A 25223-nucleotide genomic window follows, 5' to 3' on the forward strand; every position below is an offset into this window, starting at 1 on the left:
GCCGGGGCCGCGCCGCCCTGGCGCCCCCGCGCTTCCCCTGCGCCTTCGCCCGCGGGCAGGTCACCTACACCCACTTCGGCGCCCGGAGCCCCGGGCGGCACCGCCTGCGCCTCCAGCTCCGCTGCGACTCGCCCCGCCGGACCCTGGTCGTGCCCTTTGCGCTGGAGGTGGAGGTGCTCTTCCAGCAGCTGCGCCTGCTCAGCCGCAACCTGCCGCTGCCCGTGGGGAAGCTGCGGGGGCTCAGCCCCCCTCTGGACGGCAAGGTGCTGGGCTTCCCCGAGGGCGAGCCCGGCCGGCGTTGCCCCCTCATCCTGCTGCCCCCCGCGGCCGTCGGCGCCGGCCCCCTGCCCGCCTACGGGCGGCTGCTGGACGCCGAGGGGCGGCCCCTGCCCGCCGGCTGTAGCGGCGACTGTCTGGCCGTGCTGCAAGCGGGGATCCGCTACCAGCGCACGGCGGCCACAGCCTCTCCCAGGCGGGACCGCACCCCCGCGCGGGTGTCCGTGCTGCCCGCTGCCGGCCCCGAGGAGTGGGAGTACTTCCAGGTGCTGGTGTGGATCTGCAAAGGGGCTGACAACACACCACCCAAAACCAGGTTCTTGGCACTGCTCGTGATGGAGGTGGACCAATTTGCGCTCACTGCCCTCACCCCAGATGTGCTGGCTGCTGAGGACCTGGAGACAAGCACAGACGTCCTGATCTTCAATCTCGCCTTGCCCTGGCCCAGTGACCCACTGCAGCAAGGCTACCTGCTCAGCACTGATGACCCCAGCCGGCCCCTTGCCACTTTCTCACAGCAGGAGGTGAGGGAACTGAAGATTGCTTACCAGCCCCCTACACTGGACTCAGACCAGGAGCAGCTTTTCCAGGTGGAAGTGGAGGTGCTGGATTCTGACAGTGCCTTCTCAGAGCCCTTTGCTTTTGTGATCCTAGTGAAACCCATGAACACACTGGCTCCTGTGGCCATTTTCAGTTATGTGGCTGGCCCTCAGCTGATGCTCTTTGAGGGCCAGTCACAACCCCTGTCTGGCAACCTGGAGATCAGTGATGAGGACAATTTGAAAGAAGTGAAGGTCTGTGTTACACAGGGCCTCCAGTATGGGGAGATCAACGTTCTTGGCGTGCCACTCAGCTGCAAGTACTCCACTGCTGCAGAGCTGGAAGCAGGGCAAGTGATTTACCAGCATGATGGCAGTGAGCACAGCTACAGTGACAACACTGTGTTGCATATGGTGGATGGGCAGCACCAGGTTGAATTTCTGTACCCCATCACCATTGCTCCTGATGACGATCAACCACCACTGCTGAATGCAAACACTGGGTTGGTGCTGAGTGAGCACCAGACTGTCCAAATCTCACCTTTCATCCTCAGTGCCACAGACATTGACTCTGATGATCCTTCAATCAGATTTGTCCTGGTTAGGGACTCAATAGCATCCCCGTTGTACTCTCACTGCTTTGGGGAGCTGCTGCTACGTCAAACAGAGCCACCAGCGTCTTTTGAGAGCAAAGGAAAGCGGCGCAGAATTGGACAGTGACTCCTCTGCCTTCCCCTGGCACTTTGTGGAGGACAAAGGTACATATGAGAGGGTGGTGAGTGAGTGGCTGCAGCAAGACATCCTCAATGGGAGGCCGTTCTTCAGGCACATCGGAGCTCACAGCACCAGCCTAGCAATGGACCATGTTGTGTTCCATCTGCAGGACAGCAATGACCCCCCCTAACAAGTCTGGGGATCACGTGTTTGCTGTCAAAGTGCAACCAGTAGACAATCTGCCACCTGCGCTGTACCCAGGTAGTAGCCTGCAGATGACAGTGCAAAAATATCACCTGACTCCCTTTAAGAAGCACAATTTACGGTACACTGACTTCGACACTGATGACGGGCATCTGAAGTACACTTTGCTGACTGCCCCAACTGATGCGGATGAGAATCACTCTGTGGTCTTTGGGTGGATTGTGTTGGCTGACAGCCCTGAGACATCCATTACACATTTCACCCAGGCCCAAGTCAACCGTCACAAGGTGGCATATCAACCTCCAGAACAGGAGCTGGAGATCACACCATGGGTAGTGCAATTCACATTCCTTGTAGAGGATGCAGCTGGCAATTCTCTACCTGGTACTTTTACCCTGTTCCTGCAGCCAGTGGACAGCCAGCCACCTCAGATTACCAATACAGGCTTCACTGTGCTTGAGGGAAACAGCTTCCTTCTCGCCAGCAATCAACTGGACACTACTGATGCAGACCAGATTGTCTTCACAATAACTCAAGCTCCAGTGCATGGCCATCTGCATTATCTGGAGGAGGGTCTGATGGCACAAGGAGAATCTTTCCTGCTAGATCATGTTGCTGGTGGGCGTCTCTCCTACAAGCACAATGGTGATGAGTTCACCAGTGATTCTTACCAGCTGGAAGTGAGTGATGGAGTCCATCATGTGCCCATCACAGTCAAGATTGCTGTGCAGCCTGTGGATGATGAAAGCCATAGCATCGCTCTCCCTGGTGGTCATAGGCAGGTGGGAGCAGCCCTTGATATCTTGGAAAATGGTGTTGCTGAGATTACCACATCACTTATCCAAGGTACTGATGAGGATACAGATGATTTGGTGCTGACCGTCATTGTGCAGGATCCCCCCCAAGCTGGATGACATCCTTGTGGATGGAGTGCAATTAGAAAAGTTTACCCAGCACGACCTCATCGGTGGAGCTGTAGCCTATGCTCACACCAGTGGAGAGATTGGCTTGAAAAAGAGGTATGATTCCTTCAATCTCACCATCTCTGACCTATCCAGCAAATGGGTTGGAGGCAGCACGCCGCAAGGGGTACGTGTGGCTTTCACCGTATTGCCTGTGGACAGCATTGCACCTGAAGTGATGGTTGGGGCAGAGCCATGCAGTGTCCTTGAGGGAGGGAAGAGTACTCTAACTCTGGATCAGCTGGATGCAGAAGACATAGATACTTCCAGAGATGACATCTTGTGCATTATCACAGTTCAGTTCACTTCAGGATATTTGGAGAACATCTCTCCAGCCCCAGGATCCGAGAAGTCTAGAGCTGGTATGGCCATTAGTGCCTTTTCCATCAAAGATGTTTGTCTCGGTCACATCAATTATGTGCAGAGCATTCACAAAGGGGTGGAGCCTGTAGAGGACAGATTCACTTTCCAGTGCTCTGATGGTATTAACTTCTCCCCTCATAACTTCTTCCCCTTCATCATCATCCCCACCAATGATGAAAAGCCAAAGCTGTTTGTGCATGAGTTCACAGTGCTTGAGGGGATGAGCCTGGTAATTGACACCTCCATCCTTAATGGAGCCGATGTAGGCCTTCCTCCAGACAAACTGTGCTTTGTTATTACCATCCCTCCAAAACATGGGCACTTTGTGCAGCAGCTGTCCACAGGCATTGCACCTGTTCACAGCTTCACCACGGAGGCAATCCAGGAGGCTTCCAGCATTGTGTATGAACGCGATGACTCAGAGACAAAAGAAGATAGCTTTCAAATTCAGCTGAGCGATGGGCAGCACACGGTGCAACGGAAAGTATCGATCATGGTGATCCCAGTAGATGATGAGACCCCCAGGATGGCAATCAACAATGGGCTAGAAGTAGAGAGTGGAAAGTCCAAGGTCATCTCTAGCCAGGACCTTAAAGCCACAGATGTATAGATTCAGAGGACAGGAACCTTGCCTACATCATCTGTTTGGCACCTAGGCAGGGTTTATTACTGCACCTCAACAGACAAGGGAAAGTGCTGTGCAACGTTACACAAGGCATGAACTTCACCCAGGATGATTTAGACCAAGGTTTTATTCGTTATATTCATGCCAGCCTACGTGGAGTCCATGATCTGATTAAATTTGATGTCACTGATGGTATTAACCCCTTGATAGACAGGTATTTCTATATTACCATCAGTAGCATTGGTATGGTCTTCCCTGAGGTGATCAACAAGGGGGTAGCTCTGAAAGAAGGTGGAAAGGTGACGCTCACAACTGACCTGCTCGGCACAAGCGATGTTAACAGTCCTGACGAGAACTTGCGCTTCACCATTACCTGGTCCCCTACTCGGGGCCATTTAGAGCACTCAGGCAGTCCTGGGATACCTGTTGTTGCCTTTACTCAACTCCAACTTGCTGGCAACAAGATTTACTACATTCATAGTGCAGAGGATGAGATGAAGATAGACAGTTTTGAATTTGAAGTGACAGATGGATATAACCCAGTCTTTCGCACCTTCAGGGTCTCCATTACAAACGTAGACAGTAAAAAGCCGATTCTAACTACTGGTAACCTTCTGGTTGAGGAAGGGAATACCAGACTGATCACCCCTTTTGAGTTGACTGTGGAAGATGGGGATACACCTGACTGTTGACTCCTTTTCACAGTCACTCAGGTTCCTGTGCACGGCCAGGAACCTGTACAACAACAGCTGTACAACAACAGCTACCCAGTAACCTGCTTCACCGAAGAAGACTTGAGCGAGAATCTTATCAGCTATAGACATGATGGTACAGAAATCAGCCAGGATAGCTTCTCTTTCTCTGTGACTGATGGCACCCACACAAACTTTTATGTTTTCCCTGACACTGACATGGAGACCCATCAACCCCAGATGTTGAGGATTCAGATCAATTTGCTGGACAATAGGGTGCCACAGTTAGTGGTAAACAAGGGTGCCTCCACTCTGAGAAGCCTTCCAACTGGGCAGTTAGGCTTCCTCATCACTAGTAAGGCACTAAAGGTGGAAGACCAGGACAGTCCACACAAACTGTTGAAATACAGAATAACAGATGGGCGAGAGCATGGCTTCATCATTAACACTGGCCTTGGAAATGAGAGCATTGGAACATTTATGCAAGGTTGGTGATGATTATTGGATTTACTTGTAATCATTAGGTCCAGTGAACGGATATTTTGCATTATACAATTTGAATCTTTCTCTGTTTCAGGAAATTTAGAATTCAGTGTCTTACAATTACAAAGTATATGCATATGTTCAGAATTGTACATACATGCTTTTAAAAAATGAGGCTTAGTTTTACCTATGAAGGCACAATAGGAAAGTTCTGGATCTTATGTGCATGCATTAATGTGTTTCCTAGTGTGTTTTAAATGTACATTTTACTATGTGCATAGCATGGTAATATTCATGAGGAGATAGGCTAAAATCTGAAACAGTGACTTACAAATCTGTCCCCAATGTCTTTTCCAAGTTGCTGTTTGTCTTCCTGGAAATTAACTCGTGCTCAGATATCACTGTTGTTTTCTAAGTATATTGCTTGCAAAGGTGCTTGACAATTCTGCACCTCCCTGGATCTGGTGTTAAGAAGGTGAGTGGGGGAAGCTCAGTAGTTTTGGATGTTCCCATTTCACAGAGAAAGCTGTGAACATAGGGAGGTATTTGGATCTGCTCCACCTAACCTGTGTTGACAGGAGAGGCTCAAAGGATGGTGGAGCTCAGTGACAGCAGTAGGACTCCTCATAGATCAGTCCTGTGCTGTAGCAGATCTCACAGAGTTTACTGGGTTCAGGAATGTTGTTCACTGTCCAGAATAGTGAATAGAATGGTGAAAGCTTTCTCAAGGAAACTTCCAGTTGGGCCTTTGCCTCCTCAAGTGTGCTTTCATTATCAGCCAGAGGGACACCACCTACCAAATTTCTCATTAGACACTTTAACAGGAATAGAGCTCTCCATTATTGTTAAATGCTCAGGAATGTTACCTTTCTTTTGCAAGGGAAAACAATTTAGGAAGAGAAAAAGCCTTTATCTCCATTTTATGAATTTATCTGTAGCTTTCAGGCAGATCCATAGGTTTAAGAGTATGATAACACAGGTGTGTATTTAAAAGTTTGCAGTTTGTCTCTCAAGTTGCAGTGTTGTGAAAATCATTTGTAGTTCATTCAAGAATGTTTCATATGTTTTCATTTGACAAGAAGTTCGCAAATTTGTCGTGCAAGAACAAGGGCAACTGGTAACTCCAGGGGAATAAGTCTGTTAATGCATCAATATTAGCTCTAGAAAAGCTTAATGCTGAATGGAGTATAAAGAACATTTAGAGATCTTCAGAACATGTTTGTGTCAAGCGAAACCACTGTTGGTGTAACTAAAGTAGAAGCAAAAGCAGATGACTTCTGGGGTGCAGGGGAGGATATCTGCAACTTTAAGGTAAGTGGAAACATACTGATGATTTTCTCCTATTCTCTAGGAATTTCAAATCAAAGTTGTATTGACTTTACACCTATTTGTGATTAAGAAGGAAAGCTTGCTGCATTCTCATATTTACCCTGATACACCTGCAATTCTTGTGTGTGTCATAGCAAAACTTAAAAACATTGATTAAAGTGATTTTTGAAAGGTGGACAAATCTTTACTCCCGGTAGATACAATTCAGTTATAGCAAAGTAACTCTTCCTAATGTGCGGAGACAAAAAAATTTGAATTTAATATTTAAAATTAAATATTTAAGGTAAAACCATATCTCATTGTCTTTTTGCTCTCATTCTTTAATAATTAAATTCATATTGTGTTACTGAGCACAGACCAACATAAAAAGTCCTGCCACAATATACAAGTTTAGTTGCTGATAGTCAACAAGTTATCCAAGTTATTAGTAAGTAATCAAATCCTTAAGTTAAAATGGATTAAGTTCTACATTATGTAATGTAATGTTATGATAATTCATTTTAAATGTCCCTTTCTTAGCTGATACTGATGAAATGAGGATCAGCTACATCCTGAAAGAAAATGATAGTGCTACCAGTGACATCTTCTATTTCTCCATTGAAGACAGTGGTAAGATTAAGATGCTTATGTATACATATTTTAGAACTGCACCATCTGGGGGATTACTGACATTAAATAAACAAGTAATATATTATTTCTTTGTAAGTAGCATCTAAAACTGCCATGATAGTAGTCCATGGCAAATCAGAATATTTTATTCATTTTGATGTATTTTGTCACAATTAATGCAAACTGCATGGCAAACTATGACCTCTTAATGATATGTACTGTTCATCATTGTATTGCTAATTATAGTCACAATCCAGGTACCACTGTAAAGCTGTGTTTAAAAGATTTTTGCTATGAACCTATCCAACCTATGTGCCTGAGAAATAAGCATTCTGTTATGGATTAATAACCATTCAGCACTCAGATTAGCTGAGATACTCTGATTAGCTGAGATGGTCACATCTGTTTTACGACTTAGAGATGAGTATGAGAGGCTTGGATGTCACTTCTAGTAGTTTCTTCATACTGTGTCTATTGCAGCGTTTAAGATCTTCAGACAGTGCACTGAGGGTATCTGTTAGCAGAACAATGAAATGTGGCTGTTGTTTATTTTCAGTTTTTCAAAAATAATTGAACATTTGGAACAAGTCATTTGTTATTGACATTTTGCTCATGTAGGAAAGATGATATAGCTTAAGGGAAATTAAAAACATTTTCAGCCTCAGCCCAGGTTCATCGGAATCCTGTCAGGGCTGAGTTTCTCATGTTTACAAACAAAGATGGAACAGAAGGCAGCTGGAAATGCACAGTATCCGTATTTAAAGAAAATTATTTCCTTCTAGTTAAGATTTTGGTAAGCAAATCATTTTATTCAGCTATAGTTACACTGGCCTTCAGGAAACAGGAAGATCTCTGTTTCATAATCAAAGAATATACCCAGCCATGCCTCATGGCTGGTACTTTATATCCTTGGCAGCTTTACAGTTGGAAAGATCTTCTCTTTTAGGAGCCAGTGGAGTAATTGGGAAACAAAGCTATGACAGACTGCAAAGGGCTTTTGGTTTGTGCTTCCTTTCGATATGCTAAAAGGAAAAGGTTGAACCTCAGCCAGCTGAGGGGGATTGGAAAAAAAAAAAAAAAAAAAAAAAGCTAGATTTTGCAAGACAATTACCTTCTAGCTTTGCAGCTGATGCAGTTAAAAACGAATAGAGCTATTCGTTTGAGAAAGATTGGAGACATGTTCCTTGTCTCGTTGCTAACATTTCACTTTGCATGCAGCAGAAGGTGCTGTGAACTGCTCCTTACAGACATCTTATTTTGCTGTCAGTTGATGAATATACAAGTCTTTGACTGGCTATGGCATGATTAAGTGGAGTAATGTAATAGTGATGAGAAACAATGAAAAAAAGAATTACATGACAGAACAGATGGTGATTTTTATTCCTTATACACCAAGGAATAAAAGGGAGTCGGTTACAAGATGTTTTCATTAACAGTGCTCTGAGTCTTCACTAAACAGTATGATTCTTTAGCTAGATAATCATCTCTGCTGCAGATATCACAAAACAGAGTAAGCAAGGCTGTGACAAATGTGTGTGCAACTATGCTTATGAATGAATGTATTTACTGACTGTAGGGATTTTTGTATCCTGGTGTGATAGGTGCAACTACAAGAATACATGGCTATTGTCAATTAGAAAGGTGTTTTAAGTGAGTAACATCTAGACACTTGCTTGAAACTTGTTTGGTGTGGGAAATGGGGTTGAAAAGTCAATGCTGTCATTACTATCATAGCACAGGGAAATGCTTTTAAAAGAAATTCTGTCTGGATTAGGCTTTTGTTGATTTTGGTGCTTAGAAGTACATTAAACATATTCTCACAGGAGCATTTACCTTCCAAAGCAGTGCCTAAAGGAAGGCATGATTGTAATAGCCATTGTATGAGGCAGGAAAAAATATCTGAAGGCCCAGCAGGAGGAAAGAATGCATGCTGCTTTAGCACAGTTTGCAGCTATTTAAGCAAAACTCAAGAGAGAGCCTGCTATTTTCTGTATTTTTATGTTCTAGCCTTGTGAGGAATCCTCTTAAAGCATTTATTTTTTTCATCAGTACAGAAGAAACTCAGACCAATGGAATCAGTGACTGTACTGCTATTGTTAAATGCATTAAGCACGTGTGAGGTGAAAATGCAGGTGTTTTGTATCTTGTTACTTCTTTTGCACTGAGAGTAAAGTTCATTCAGACAAAAGCATAATCCTTTAAGGTTAAAGTGTACCTTTTTGAATAATAGCATTTTTTTTTAACCTGAGGGTAGGAAAGATTCCCTTAGGTTCCTTATCTGGATAACTACTTGTTCTGTTGTAGAAGGAAATTACTGGCAAAGTTTTAACAGTGATATGTATGAGATACATGGCTGTTTTCAGAAAAGTAGATCTCTCTGACTGGAGGAAACTGTTCCCACAATTAAACTGAAGGTTGGGGCAGAAATACACTTAACCAATTAATTATGGTGCCCACTGGCAGATGTGAATTGTGCATGTTCGGTCTTGAGCCTGCAGTTCATTTCACAGACCAAACGATGGCAAAAATTGAACACAAATAGGTAGTTTCTTAATATTTTCTTCTAGACCTGAATATAATCTGTTAAATTTGTTCAAAGATGTATGATGAGCAGTTGCATGTGGTAAACTCAGAGCTGGTTATTGTTGACTGTTGACTTCACTATATTTGATTTAGGAAACTTCTCCCTCCCCCCTTTTCTCCCCATGTGATTTTCATGCAAAAATCAGCACTAACTAGTGCCTCTCCACCTTGTTTTATGTTCAATCTTGTTTTGTATGAGTAACTCTCTGTTATTTAGCTGGAGAGTTCACCTTCTTTATTTTGTAGTTTTTAGTACACTTAACCTTTTGACATTCCTGTCATTGCTGCCCTCCAGACCTTCCCCCCCCCCCATTACTATTGACAAAACAGTAATGAGAGCTTACTGATACAGAAAGCTGCAAGATCTTGTTAATGTGAACTTTGTGAGACTGGTTCAGGCTTCTTTCAAACATTGTGTGGAATGCTATTTTAAACTTAGAACTCCATTTGCATAAAGGAATCCTACTGAAATGCACTAAGGAATATTTGCAGACCATAAAATACTAAAGAAAATTCTGTATGATGTACTTCTAGCTATTAAAATGTAGATCTTTAGAAAGAAAAAATTAGAAAATGCTTTAAAGTATGAATTTGTTCTGTGCATTCTGTTTGATGTGGTCCCAGGCCGTAGGGTGAAATTCTGCCCCTGCTAAAGCTAGTGGGAGCTTTGCTGTTCGTTTTAGTAGGTCTGGGATTTCGCTCAGAAGCCTTCTTGCACAAATTTGGTGCTACTGCAAATAAACAGTAGGGGAGGAGAGGAGTGAAAGGGCTGAGGAAATCCTTGGAGTTTTCTAGAAATATATAGTCTTTCTACATTTTTTTTTTCCTAGCTGCTTCTATATCTTTTTCTTAGCTTCTGCCTTTCAAAGACTTAAAATCTTCAGCTAGGGAGTTTGGATCAGAGTCTTAGTTTTCTGAAGGTATGGTGTTGACTGATGTGGTCTAATCCAAGGTAGCTTGCAAGCTTTTTTTTCTAGGCAAAGAGCATGGCTTTGTAATTTTGAATAACCTGCCAGTGTTTTGATTGAAGCTGGCATCTTAGAAGGTGCAAGTATACAGCAAAAAAGGCTTTACTAATTCTATGAGTTACAGAGCATGAATTGCTTTTACAGGTTTTAATACACTCTCACAGTAAGTCATGTGCTCACTAATAACATCTAGAGGATTAAGGTTACCTTCTGTGTGGTTTAAATAAAATTAAGAGGTTGGTCCAGTCACTAAGAATAAGTATTTTTGTTAATGCATGAAGTGCAAATAAAAAACCTGTGGGCAGAGTAATGTGGTGTTCTGGTTTTTGTTTTTATTATACAAACTGAAATATGGCAATTCAAATAGCTTGTTAGCAACTCTTAGGTTAAATCTGATCATCTAAACTGGCAGTGTGTAGTTACTGATCTAAGTTAATATCTAATGAGGTTTGTGTGTTAATGACCATGTTTATCTAATACGATGATTTCATTTTACAGTATGATTTCTAATTTTACTGATAATCTTACAAATTGGCTTTGTGTTACCATGTGCAAGTCAGTAGTTCCTCTTCCTAAAAATGACACTTTTGTTAGTAGGCAGCTTTTGTGCATTTTTCTTCCCTCACCCACATATCCAAAAATAGTTAGGAGGCATGTTGCCAGTGTTATTTTACCACTTGCAGACACAAAAGGTTTCTGATATAAGAGGCACAGAATTTCCAACTTCTGAGCCATCTCCATGTAGCCTTAAATAAACGACATTTCTCCCAAAGCAAGTTTATAAAATTTTTAGGGATTTTAATTTGGTTTTTAATAAATTTTGAATTTATTAGTCAGCAAGGATGTATGAATTCTTATACAGGAAAGTTTGTCAAATAACTTGCACTGCAGGAATCTTTCAATTTCAGTGGGAAAATGCTTTTTTAATGTGATTTTTTTGGTGTGCTCTCATTTGCTGCCATGCTTGACAGCACTGAATGATGCATATTCCCTATGTTGACCTCAAGAATGAAAAACCATTAGGTAAGTGCACGATCTGGTTGGAGATCTGTACTGGATTATAATTTTCCGTCATGTCAAAATGGAAGAATATTCGAAGTGAGAGCCTACTGTGGCTGCTTTGGATCCAAGCTAGTTGATACTTTCTTACAGGATTTTGGTGATGGAAAGAGAACGTACTTGTAAAAATGAAAACAAGCTATTTTCTCCTGAACACTTCTGTCTTTCCTGCATTATTAGAAATTTTAGCATGTCCATGTAAAAAATAGTGTTGTTATTTAGATTTTGATCTCTGACAAACCCAGAACTCATGTACTTTTTTGATTTACCAGTCTTGTTTTCCTCATATTTTTTCCTCCCTTTATCAGCTCTTTTAGTTCAGCTCTTTTAACTTTTCTTTTACACTGATTGCTTTTGGTTTCTCATCAGCTCCTCTGTTGCTGTTTTCCAAATTACTGTCTTCACTTCTTCACTCAGACATGCTGGGTATTTACACAGAGTTATCATCTCCTTAATTGTGGCTTTTTTGTTGTTTAAGAACTTCAGTTCTTAAAAAAGTGAAGTTTATATTTATAGAAGCCTCATTACTTTCTGCCCTGTACAGAGATTCTTCTCTGCTGGATTCCTTAGTGTTCAAAGCTGAACCATTTATGCATGTGCAACAAGTAGGATTTGTCTGAAGTTTCAGAGGACACTCAGACTAGTATTACTTATGCTGTAAGCTGTCTTACTTATACTGAGGAAGCTGCTCTGTGACTCTGTGACTAAGTATTGTGCAGCTGCTGCCCTCTGTGTTCTCATAAAGTTTGGCCATTTCCTCTGGAATTTTTCCTCTGGGACCTTGCAAGGTCTGGAGGAAGCAGCAAAGATGTCTTGGTGATTCTCAAGCTGAACCAGCTCAGAGAGTTGCTCACTCTCTAGCCATGAATCTAAATAACGAAATTGTATGTTTTGTTTATTTTTTTTGATGGCTTTCTCTACTAAAAGAAAGATGTTCTGACTCTCATCTTCAGGTTGATATCACTGTATTGACTGTTTCTTTTTCTGATTACAACAGCATTCAAAGGTTAAGGGTTTAGATTAGTTTAGACTGTAGTTGTATTGTTAAATTCAAAAATTTTAAAAAAATTAAAATGTTTGCTAAAAGAGTGATTCTGGAGTTTCTGCAATGTAAATGAGATTAAAATCAGGGCTCTGTAAATCCTGACAGTTGACTCACTCAGGACCTATTCATTATCATCATGATGAGACCTTCTTTAGACAATGTCAGCTGAAAGGGAGTCTCAAAAATCTGAGAAAAGATCAGGTTCATTTTGATGTGTGATCTTTTGTATTTCACTAAACGTTTTCAATACCATAATGGTAAAAATTGAACTGTAAAGTATTAATATTAGTGATTTTTATCATACTTTGGGCCACTGAAGTAATTTAATGGGAAAGAAAGGGATTTGTGCAGTCTAAGCACAAACTTTTTGACAATATTTTCTTGTCAGAGCCATGATTATTGCAGAGCCATTTGCTCTCTGGTTTCAAATGAAACAAAAATTCCTCCCCAGAGTGTATGCATTGAATATAGTGAATAGTGTTAAATTTTTAATTTTTTAACTAGCTGGGATCTGCTGCACAGCTTTGTTCTCACAGTGTCTGAGATAATTGTTGGGGCAAGCCGGGCAACTACGCTTTTGCCTTCGTTGGTCCTCATCTGAATCCACCCTTTTGTCCACGTTCAAAGACACACACTAATGAACCGCTTCTTAACACTACTATTTCATTTGCTGACAACATTTTCATGCAAGTTTAAAGATAATTATCACATTTAAATATTGGTGCCGGCATATGCAGCTATAAAGATGCGTACTAATATGAAAGGAAACTGTAGTCATTTGAGAATGTCTTAAGAGTACACTGTAGAGACACTAAAAAAATACAAAGGAAATTGGCAAGGTTTGATACCCGTTTTTTTATATGTAGGGGATTTTATGGCTGAGTACTTGTTTTCAATCATACAAAACAGAGTACAAAGAACTCTGTTTTAACTCTTCAGAATCATGTACATTAAATAATTCCTTGCAAGTATTTTGTTATTGGACTAAAGCTTGACACAAAATTAGTCATTCAAACAAATATTTTGCTGTGTATTGTTTATCTGGTGATTGTACTAGAACCTACTTTTTGCCCTGCCAATGCTACAGTAATTTCTCTTGTACTTTAAGTAGGTTATATAAGTAGGCACTATATATACTTTTATATGTATATGTATGTGTGTGTATGTGTCTATATATATATGTATATAAAGGTAAGTTTCTTCTTTCTTTAGCAAATGCCTTTATCACCTATGGTGGCCCAGCTGCCCTTCTCATCACTTACGCGTAGATTTAGCTTCTGTCTTTGAACTATCTGCATGTTTGCTTTTCATTTTACCTATATTTACCTACAAGATCCCAATGAATTCTGTTTGCCTAGAATTTTTAAAATATACTTAACAAAAAGAGCTAAAACTATGCTTTCTTGCTACACAGCATGACTTACAATTTCGTTTCAGTCCTTTCATTTTTACTGTCTCCGTCTTCGTGTCTTTTCTCATCCAAGAGCCTGTTAAAAAGCTTTTGAAGTTGCTGGAAGTTTTTAAGAAATCAAGTGAGCTTTGATTTAGGTCTCATTGACCCTAACTTTATCTGAACAGACGCAATAGTACAGATGCTCAGTAGATGTCTTCCATGTGCACAAAGTTTCTGAGAGTGCAAAGCAGCTGGAAAGTTTCTTGGTTACTGAACCTAAGGAATCATCTACCATGGAGGGTGGCATATTCTTGCATGTGGAGTGCAAAAAAGAGCACCAAATTGCATATATTAAGCATGTGATTAAATAGTTGTAGCGGCAAAAGACTTTTTATCATTGAATTCTGTGGTTTGGTTTTTTTTTTTAATAGATGATTGAAACTTTGCTTCCATAGAGGAGTTCTTTAGTGATTCTTGTCACCTTGTAACGATTGTTAATGTTGAGGTGAAGTACCCATGAAACCTAGCCCTCCGTGTCAGAGTGCACTAGTGAATGTTCTTCAGTGTTTTTTCTGTTTCATTATTCATAAGAAGTCTAAAGAGATTTTTGGTTTAATATGGTTTGATATCATGAACTAATTCAGTCTTTTGGAGCTTTTTTTTCTTTTTTTTTAACTATAGTACATGCTAAAGGTATTTTTTTATTTTTTAGAGCATTATGCAAGCATTTTGTTTGTCTTCATTTTTATTGGTCTCCTAATGGTAGGAGACAAAATATGTACAGATTCTTACTCTCTTGCATCTGAGTAACATTAGGGAAAAGAACTACAAAATACAATGAAAGATTTCTCTTATGCTTTTGAGAGCAAACTAAATACTTGATTAAGATACTGCTGGTGGTTCTTACTAGCTAACACATTGCTGCCAGCTTATATATTATTATTGTGTCAAGCAAATTGTCAAATCAATTTTTGTATTTTTGTATAACTGCCCACAGAGATTACCGGGGCTTCAGGCTTCAAAAGCAGATTATTTTCCTGATTGTCACCCAAGAATGTAAGAAGGATGTGAGTTTCCCAGATATGATCCCACTCAAAATGGTACTTACACTTGTTTAAAGCATAGCTTCAAGAGTATCGCAGGTTCATGTGCCATCCATCTGTTTTCTCGCAGTACCTCTATAACTTAAGAAAGTGAGACTGAGGTAATTAATCTTTTCATTTGTTGGAGGATTGGAGCTTGTACATAGAGTTATTACAGATCAACTCTTACGTGTTAGTGCCATAACTTGTTCAAGTCTCCCTCCTCACACTCCGTCACTGGACTTTAAGTTTCTCTGGGAAATTCAACCAGTGCATTATATTCTGTTGGCTGGTTCAGTGCTTGCAGCAGCAGAGTTCACCAGGAATGTTAAAAGCCTAGAAGCAAAATCTTCCACTTCTGTAACTTACCAAATCCCAAAACTTACCAATACTTTCACTGGAACATGATTTTCTTGTTTTTCTTATTGTATTACAGATTTTTTTTCCTCTGTCCTTTTAGCCATAAGACAAACCTTTGGAGAGAGCAAGACAGCATGCAAGTGAGAGCAGGAATGAGAAAGAGGGAAAATAATGTGAAAGGAAGAGTTCATGGAATGGCTCTGTTTTGCTGTTCCTCTGAGGTCACTGACCAGAACTTCTTAGTGTCTCAGTCTGTTTACATTTTCTTTTGATGGTATTAACCTGAGAGATTTAAAAGATAGTATTAATAGACTCTTAGAGACTTTTAGGAATTACTTAGAGCCTTTTAGAAATTAGGAAAAAACTATTTTTGCATAATCTTTTTTAATTGGATTTATTCACTTGTTTTCCTTTCCCATTATGGATGATTTATTGTGATGCAACTGTAACATGAAATTGTAGAAGCTTCGGTTTGTTATTGATTGTATGGAGATATATACATACACACAGAAGTATGCATGTTTCAGTTGTTACTAGATAAGTTAAAGGAAACAACAAGATTTTGTAAAGGAGTCGCTGAAATACTTGTCACTGCTTCAAAACAGTAACAGAAATTGAATGGAAACTAAAGAATAACATAGCTACTCCAGTCAGCTGGTGTTGTGTTGTGAATACAGGGCAGCAACTAAATTCTTGCTCACAGCTAAATTCTTCACTGGGATGTAAGATCTTTCTTGTTAGGCAAGCTGATGTAGGTCAACCCCTTGGACAAATTTCTGCTATCAGTAGATAAAATTAAATTCATTTTGTCTGCTTACCAGATATCATTAACAATATTTGATTTTGATTCACCCAAAGATACTGAGTAAATGTTTCTGAAGTCTTACACTATTGCTTTTGGAGGGTTATTTTGAATAAACACCTTTTGTGGTGCTCTGGAGCTTCTCTTTATTGTCTGCAAGATGTAGTTATATAAAAAGTGATTGTTTTCTTGAAACAGAGCAAGTGCCCTTCTTTGGACAATGCAGCCAGCATTCCTTTGTGAGGATATCAAAGGATGGCGTGCACAGAAAGACAGTGTCAGTGTGGGAAGAATCCAAGAACATCAAGAAGCTGTAGAGGTATAAAATTAAAAGGAAGCGAGGAAGAGGCTGTTGTCAGTTTTTTTAATACTGATATCTATCAGAAAAGTTCTGGCTTCTGTAAGGGTCACAAAGAGGCTTCAGCTTGTTACACTGTTGTGGAACTTCAGCCAGCATCAAGCTAGCTTGAGGGTTCAAGAAACCGTACTATTGCTGTCTTTCATCATGCTCTGCTCTTCCTACAGCTCTGTAAAATGGCAACGTGGCAGTGTTTTTTATGACTGAATGCACTTGTCAGCAGGTGTACCGAGGGAAAGGATAAAATTTGGACCAAAGTTTGGAAGAATGTTCTAAAATCTGCATGGCCTGAAGCATGAAAGAGCTGTGTCTTACATTTCTGTTCTACCTCTTGGCACTTCTCCAGAATTCAGACAAGAATCTGTGGTGTCTGGTGGTTGGTTTTTCTATTTTTATATATGAATATTAGCTACTGTATTCATTTCACTTCTCTGCACTGTGCTAGCATCTACAAAGAACATTTAGCATACTACCATTTCAAAAGCTTATAGCAAAGTCTGCTAGGCATTTATATTCTGTTGATAAAAGGCTCATTGTTAAAAATCATATTCTGTTTCTCATTCTTGTGATAGTTTAGAGTTCTGGCAAATCATTTGTATAGGTAACCAGAGATGACAGCTTGTGAATCAGTTGATAGCTTTTGAAATACTGATACTGTGAGAAAGCATAAATTAAATCTTATGCATTAGGTTGGATTAGGATCAAAGCCCAGATAGACCATCACTATACGCAAGATGATGACCGGGGAAGTAATTGCTAATGAAGAATTTCTGAGGTAAGTTTTGCCAGTTTATCTGTGCAAATAGCTTGCAGAATTATTTAATGTATTTATTATTGTGATGCATTGATAAGAATTCTCTGGTAAAATAGTCTGGATTGAGGTATTGTTCATAAACAGATTTATCATAAACTAATAAAACTACACAATTTAGACTGTCTAATTGAACAAATTAGTTGGTATTGCTTCTTCTACAGTGGTCTATGTAACTAACCTAAAAACAGAAATGAAGGTGATTTTTTGGAATATAGCTTTTAATGTAGTCAATACAAAAACATAAGGTCATGGAACATTCTACAGTTCCTATGATTTCTTTCAGGCCAAATACAGTTCAGCAAAGCAGAGACTTTTTCTCATTAGTTTCATCTGTAGATATTTTTCAAGGAACACCTGCCACATTTTACAGACAATATATTTGCTTAATAGTCTTTTGCATAATAAAAATCCAGGAATGCTCCTGGACAAAAAAAATGGCAAAGAAGTTTCTCGGTTTCTTTTTCATAAAGGTATTTTCTGAGACAAAATTGGTTAGCCCGAAATTTAGTGTTTTCCACCTGTTCTAGTTAATATGAAAAATTATTCAAGGTCACTTTTCCAGAGACTGTACAAAGTGTTGTTATCAGAAACACTGCAAAAGAAAACAAGAGGCAGTATCTCTGCTTACACTTTCAAGTGTCTGTCTTATGAAGTCTGAAAGTGCTCACTCTTAGCTTTCCTCAGGGACGGGGCGGGGGGGTTGTTTTTTTCTTTTTTCTTTTCTTCTTCTTTTTTTTTTAACATCTCCTCTTCTCAAGTTCCTTTACTCTCCTTCATTTACTTTCTCTTCTTTCTCTTTTTTACTTTGTGTCTTTCCAAACACAGGAACCTTTATAAGAATAGCTAGTGAAATTTCTGCTTCTCATGTGTCTTGTATGTATATTTGCCGGATCATAGGCCTGATTTTGGGGAGATTGTTACTGCTTGAGCTTCTTGATTACATGCACAAGCTTAATTTCTTATTGACATAAATTAAATGAAGAGTAGGAGTTAGACCTAACTCATAATAAGCAGGCTGTATAAGAATATGTATGTGGGTGACCTCTGATAAATTTGGTTTGTACCTCTGTAATGATACGAGGTTTCTTTAAAGGACAACTGGAAATTCTTCAGATAGTGGTAAGGAGTGCCTTGGTAGCATGTATGCTTCCCTGTCCCAGCTCCCCTTCTTGAGCCCCCAGTTTTTAATTTTTTCCATCCTCTTCTAAAAGAGGGAATGTTTCTACATAGGCCGTGTCATGGCTAGACTGCACCTACCTGTGAGTAAGGTAATAGGGAGCATAAAAGGTGTCACCATAGAAGATGGCAAGAATTAGACAATCCTTAGGAAACACATGATACAAAACTACATTTCTACTGATGTTTCTCCTAATTATACTGTTAAATGCAACTCCACTCTATCAGCAAAAGCAGTTTACTTAGCAATGCAGTGATGATTTGCTGTAAATACTGAATAAAAATTTCTAGGCTTGTTGCAAACTCTTACACATCCATCTCTAAATTTTATGAATTTCTTCTGAAGTGGTTTCTGTTTTTTCATTTTTCTTTAAATGTCATAGAAAATATTTTTGTCAGAACAAAGTTTTCCTGAATCTAGTAGGATGCATGCGTGCTCCTTGCCTGAGTTAACGTATTAGACCTTCACGTGCCTGTGAAGAAGGAAGATTAAACAAGATCAGGGATTCACAGCAGCTGTTTAGCTGATTTGCTCAGAATGGCCACTTGTTCCTTCTGAGAAAAAATATTCACTCATAACAGATACCAGCCTGGGAGTATTCAATCATTGTAATACAGCCTGGCTGTACAACAGCAGGCTTTGTGTTGTACAACAGCAAAAAACAACTAACTAACCAAAACCCCTCCCCTAAACCCTTTTCAACTGCATCTATGTCAATACATGGAAAAGAGAAGGGGGAGGTTGTTTTGGTTTTAATTTCTTGGAGTGTGAGTTATCTGAAAAAAATCCCCAAAAACTCATTGAGACATAGCAAAAGACTCATTATATTCCAAATAGAGACAGAAAGAAAAACTGATAATTTCCCAACAAACTGTATGTTCAATTATTCCTGACCTATCCCCCGTTCTCTTGCGCAAGAAATTTTGAAGATTAATACCCATTTATGCCTTTACTGCTTAATTTTCTAGCTAAAGTTATGCATTAATTCCGATTTTCTCCTCCATCTCATCACTTTATCTAAATAATCTTATTTTTGGAACTGTTTTCCCTTCCATATGTATGTATATTTATTTTCTTTTCTGAGCTGGTGGATTTTGTTCTTTCTTCTTTCTGTGCCTCTCAAACTTTTCATTCCTTTCATTCCCTTCACTGTTTATTCCTCTGCAGTTTTTTCCTACATTCCTAATCCTTTTCAGTAAGCTTTAGCTATCCTGCAAATCAAAGGCAACAGCAAATATGCTCACATCTGCAGAGCAGCTATTGTGAAGAAACATTGCTTTACTTGTGGAGTTGCATAGAAACACTGCTGGCTACCCAAGCTAAAACGAAGTCTGAAATGGTGGCTGGAAGTACTTTTCATCACAGCAAAATGAAAAAAGTGTCCTGCCATTTTGGGTGTTAACATACTATTTCTTACTAATTTAGAACAACTGAATATGGAAATACATATATCAATTCACCAGGTAAGTGGTAAACAGTGTTTTATTGGTTCTTGAGTAAGCAGTTGTTTTTTTCCTGTTACTTCTTATGTTATCCATACTTTGTCTGTTATCCATTCGTCATTAAAAGTTTCTGAAATCATATATTACAATCTTCTATTACAAAGCGTACTGCATGCAAGGTAAGGCCTAATTTTGCTAGAAAAAAAATAATTAATGAACTGAAAGTTTATGGCTTCAGGACCAATTTTTATTTAATTACTTTTGTTGTATAGAAACATGGAATGGGCTGGATTGTGTAAGACTTTTACAGGATACTTCTGAAAGGTTAATTTTCCAAAACAAAAAAAAATGCAAATTAAATTTTATTGTCTTTGTTAGTTTTAAATAGCATTACATTCCTAATTTATTTTTCCTCTGTTTTCCTTCATGTAATAGAGACTAACTACTGTTTTTAATAAATGGTTTTTCTAAAAAGAAGAGAAGCTTTGTCACAACTTCCAAATATTTTGCACAGTTAATCATTCATAATTCGAGATGTGAGATCTTCCCTATGTAATACTACATGTTGCCTACATTTACTAGGAGAAGCTGAATTCAGGTCACTGTCATTATTTGGTGTTGATAGGCACATACTAGCATTGTTAAAAAGACTCATTAATGCCAGACTACAATGTGACCGGCCCAAAGCCTCCCAAAGAGTTGTTTTCACAGCTTAATTCTGCTCCTGACAGAAATAATCTTTGCAGAACTAGTCTTTGGGAGTTAATAGGTAGCTCAGTTAGGGAGTTGGAGTCCTAAAGCACAGGCAGTGGCCCCTAAACTAGCCTCCAGCCTGTGTAAGATGTGGTGAGGCAGGCGCTGGAGAAGGTTTTGGAGAGTAGGATGTTGTTTTTAGTGTTATGTTCCTCTTTCCCCTGTATACATAGATGAGCAAGTAGACTGGAGCTGTCATGATGCTAGTACAAGTATATTTAAGCAATGACTTTAGGGAATTCTGGTTGTGTTTTACTAACTAGTTGTAATATTCAGGGTGTTTTTTCTGTGGCACAGGAGGAAATATGTTAAGGAGTCAATCCTATAGACTGAACTGAGCATGGATTTCCTTGGAGAAGGAGTACCACATTGTAGATGAGAACTCCAAATTTTTGGAGGTGACCATCAGACGCAGAGGATATCTGGGAGAGACCTCTTTTACCAGTAAGTAAAGTAAATCTTTAATGTTTGAAATTTCTTGCACCAGGAAAGGCAGCTGTTAAAAGCTGTTCCATAGTTGCTGACTCTTCTGTTTACTTAATATATGCCAAAGAATCACCATAACAGTGGCATAGTTTTTTATTGTTCAAACATGGCTCTGTTCATTTTTCACTGCTGCCACCCCAGAAATCTAAGTGAATACATTATATGGAGACAGGCTTTTTGTTGTTGTTTATTTCTATGTCTATATCTGTCTGTCTATGGATAGATAGATAAATGTATAAAGATGCATATTTATATATATTTTTTATATAAAACCTCCTTTAGGCAGTATCATTCCCCAGCTCCTGTGTATGTATTAGTAGAGGTAAGAACAGAAGTAAGAACATCAAAATAAATTTCAGCTCTTTGCCTCAGTGTCTCTCTTCTGAAGCTGCTAAACAATGAAACAGGAATGAGATGCTTTGAGTGTCCATGTTCTGTGTCCATTCTGTCTTGGAAAATGACAATTGTTGTTTTAGCAAGAGGATACATTTCATAATGTATTTGCTTTAGTTTAAAAATAAACACTTAAATAAATAGGTAAAATATCTTTTTTCCTAGATGACTTGAAGCAGCTGCTCTCTGCTTGCAGAACCAATTTGTGGAGAAGTTAGTCACACTCCACAGACCTTTGTGGTATATGAGATGCTACTCATAATTCTCAAAGGGCCATCTGTTAACAAAGGTGGTAGGTGTGGAGCACATAAGTTATGATGTGATATCATGGGGTAGCAGGTGTGTGTCACTCATGACAGCTTTGCAGTCAAGTAAACAGAAATCATAGAAATCCCAAACCAAAAATAAGCATCCTGCTTTTGTCCTCTTTGCACCAATAGAGCAGCTTAGAGAGCACTAAGCAGAAATATCCTTTTTCTCCCTGATTTTAAAAACAAAAGGAAAATGAAGTTTAAGGTTTTAGGCTTTTTGTCATTTTATCCCATGCATGATAATATTTGTTTTGTAAAATACAGGTGTCATATATCAGCCTGATATATCTGAGTATTAAATTAGGCATTTAATACCTGAGTAGTTATAAGGTAGAGGAACTGTGAATTCTAGTATAGGAGTGATACCATACTTCACAGCCTTTGGAAGCTCTTTGCTAGCCACTCAGATTCTTTCACAAACAGCTAGGGCATTGACTTGAAAGGAATTAATTATTCTCAATCAGGAGAGGTAAAGTGAGTCATAATTTTAGGTGTTGAACATCACCACCAACACCACCACTTAATAAGAAGATGCTCGTGAATTAGTGCTAGGTTAAAACCCAAAGGCAGTAATGAACTTCAGAACCCCATGGTAAGTTAGACATTTGCCTCATTACGTCCACAGTTAGATTCTGCCAGTATGTGTGTGCATACACACGTGCGCAAACAGAAAAGCCAGCTATAAAACTATGCAGGCTAAAAAAATGTGTAAAAGGTCTTATGTTAAAAAAAAAACAAAAAAAAACTTTTCTGACTGCCTCTTTATGATATATCTTTAAAAATATTTTACATTCTCAATTCAAAAAAAAAATTCAAAAAATTTGAATGTACGTACTGCATAAAGTAGCAAAAGCTGAATGGATCTTTATAACAGTTATGGCATCTTGTGCTTGAATTTCCAATAAAGCATGTTCAAATTTCTGGATATTGTACTTACTCTTACATTCATAATAATTTTATGAATGTAGGCTGCAGCACTAGCCATCTATTGTGAATAGTAGGCAAAACCTACTTTCAGTTAAATACTCAGTTGCTGCTTATCTACTTTGAACTAAATGGATTCATCTATAGCACTAGAATCACTGTTATGTACACAAATGTTTGCAAGACCCTATCCTAATTACCTGTTTTTTATGAGCTATACAACATAGTGCTAAAGAGAGGGCGATATAATCATCTTAACAGTTTGTTTTCCTGAAGTTTGGTAATTACCAGGTTTGTATTTGAAAACTAATTTTAATTTGATTAAAATATTAAAATGTGCAGAGAGTAATTCCTCCAAATTTTTACTCAGGTATTGGAACCAAAGATGGTACAGCAGTAAAGGACAAAGACTTCAGAGGGAAAGCTCAGAAACAGGTCCAGTTCAATCCAGGACAGGCTGCTGCCGCTTGGCGAGTGAGGATTTTTATAGACAATTAATATGAAGCACCTGAAACATTCCAGATTGTTTTGTCTGATCCTGTTGTGGCTGCCCTTGAGATTCCAGTAGCAGCAACAGTTGAAATTGTGGATCCTGGTGATGGTACGTATCACTTCCCTGATACAAAATTTGTGATTAGGTTCAGTACTAGTTGCTTGCTGGTCCTGTGAACACCCATACGCCATGTCTGTCTTCGGACTGTTGTTCAGTTCTTGTTCAGTCCTGACTTAAAGCGTCACCTAGCTGAATGAGGAATTGGCGCTGCTTATTAAATATCTTCCCTGGCCAAATTCATACTCTGCATGTAATTTCATTCGTGTTCATCCTGGATCTCTCCTTCCCTCATCCTCCTCCCCCCCCCCCCCCCGAATCTACAGTGTATATTCCTCAGCTGGAATACAGAGTAGAGGAAGATATTGGTGAGCTGCAGATCCCTATTAGAAGATCTGGAGATGTCAGTCAAGAATTAATTGTCATTTGTTCCACACACCAAGGTATGTTATCTAGCTAGATAACAGATTATTCAGTATAACATTGATATTTAGATAAGAAAACAAATCCAGCTGTTGTTAGTCAGCAGGAGTTTCTACTGACTTCAGTAGCTGGAACAAGTGATTTTTGCAGGCAATTTATATATCATTTTTAACTTCTCTGAGTCCCTTTGCTTTGTTTTTTCACTATCTCCTTATAGGTTCTGCTACAGGCACAGTTCCATCTACCATCTTGTCATACTCTTACTACATCTCCCATCCTGAAGATCATACCAGCATTGTTCACTTTAATAAAGATGAGACTGAGAAAATCTATCATATTATGATTATCGATGACTCTCTCTATGAGGAAGATGAGATCTTCAATGTGTCTCTGAGCATGCCAGTGGAAGGCCACATTGGCACTGAATTCCCAAGCACTGAAGGAGTGATCTTGGCTGACACAGATGATAGTGAGTACAAAGAATTGTGTTTGTTTTGCTGAGACTTTTCTCTTTGGAATTTTTTCTGATCAATATTTTCTTCCACTGTGGGATTTTTTTTTAATAGGAGAAAGCATATATCTATGATTTGCTCATTCGATAGAAAAGTTGGCAGGACAAACGTGGGCTATATTCAAGATAGAGTGTAAATCTGAGTAGAATTAGATAATAGAGGCTAATTTGGCATGGATACTTGATTCCCAGCATGTCAAGACAAATGCATTTAAAAGGTAGGAATAAGAATCTTACCATTTTACACAGAACTGAATTGAAGATTTAATAATATTATAATATTAAAAGAAGAAAAGTCATATATTTAGCCTCATACTACTACTTCTTTATTTCTGCATCTTCCGGTGCTTCTCACAGAATCATGGAATCGTGACAGAATGGTTCACAGAATCTAAGCCTTTTTTTTCCTAACCCAATCTTGTGAATATAACTGCACAAAGTAAGGCTAAAGTTTTGTACTGTGATTAGGCAAAGCTATGATATATTGTAATGGTCAAGTAGTAGTCCATTTTAAAGGGCACTATTTTAACAGGTGAGCAGACCAAACCTGGGATGCTTCTAATTGTTAGTCCTAGCAAAAGTAGCAAGCTGGAAAGTGCCTCTTTCTGGCTGAAAAGAAGCGAGCACAACTGTGAAACGGAGTGTAAGTGTATCTGCAGAATCCTTTGATCAAATTATTCATGATGAGTTGAGCTGTGATGCCTCTAACACTGAGGAGAGGAGAGCCCTCTGAGGAGAAAAAGCAGCAAGTGCAAATGCAAACTGAATCTGGAGGCTATGTTACACTATTGCTCTATATTTCCATGGTGCCATGTTGGTCACTGTTATGTTTTGCAGCTTTAAATTCCTTGGTAACATTACTTCTTTCCTCTTGTCCTTCACTCCCCCCCCCCCCAAGAAAGAAAGAAAGAAAGAAATCAAGAGACTTTAAAAAATACGTAATGAAGGATAATAATAATCCTGTGTTAGCCAGCCAGTAACCCTAAAAAGGAA

At 39.3% G+C, this 25223-nt stretch overlaps 1 protein-coding gene across 1 annotated transcript in view; it reads left to right on the plus strand.

Moving 5' to 3' along the window:
• FREM3 (FRAS1 related extracellular matrix 3) overlaps window positions 1-25223 on the plus strand; it is a 50140-nt gene that overhangs the window by 297 nt on the left and 24620 nt on the right. Inside the window, 10 exon segments of the mRNA XM_062574944.1 lie at window positions 1-1505; window positions 1507-1710; window positions 1712-2644; window positions 2646-3662; window positions 3665-4862; window positions 6707-6796; window positions 20930-21076; window positions 23117-23345; window positions 23612-23739; window positions 23937-24188. Coding sequence (XP_062430928.1) covers window positions 1-1505; window positions 1507-1710; window positions 1712-2644; window positions 2646-3662; window positions 3665-4862; window positions 6707-6796; window positions 20930-21076; window positions 23117-23345; window positions 23612-23739; window positions 23937-24188 — 5703 coding nt within the window.

The sequence above is a fragment of the Rhea pennata genome, chromosome 4, assembly GCF_028389875.1.
Source record: "Rhea pennata isolate bPtePen1 chromosome 4, bPtePen1.pri, whole genome shotgun sequence".
Classification (NCBI taxonomy): Eukaryota; Metazoa; Chordata; class Aves; order Rheiformes; family Rheidae; genus Rhea; species Rhea pennata.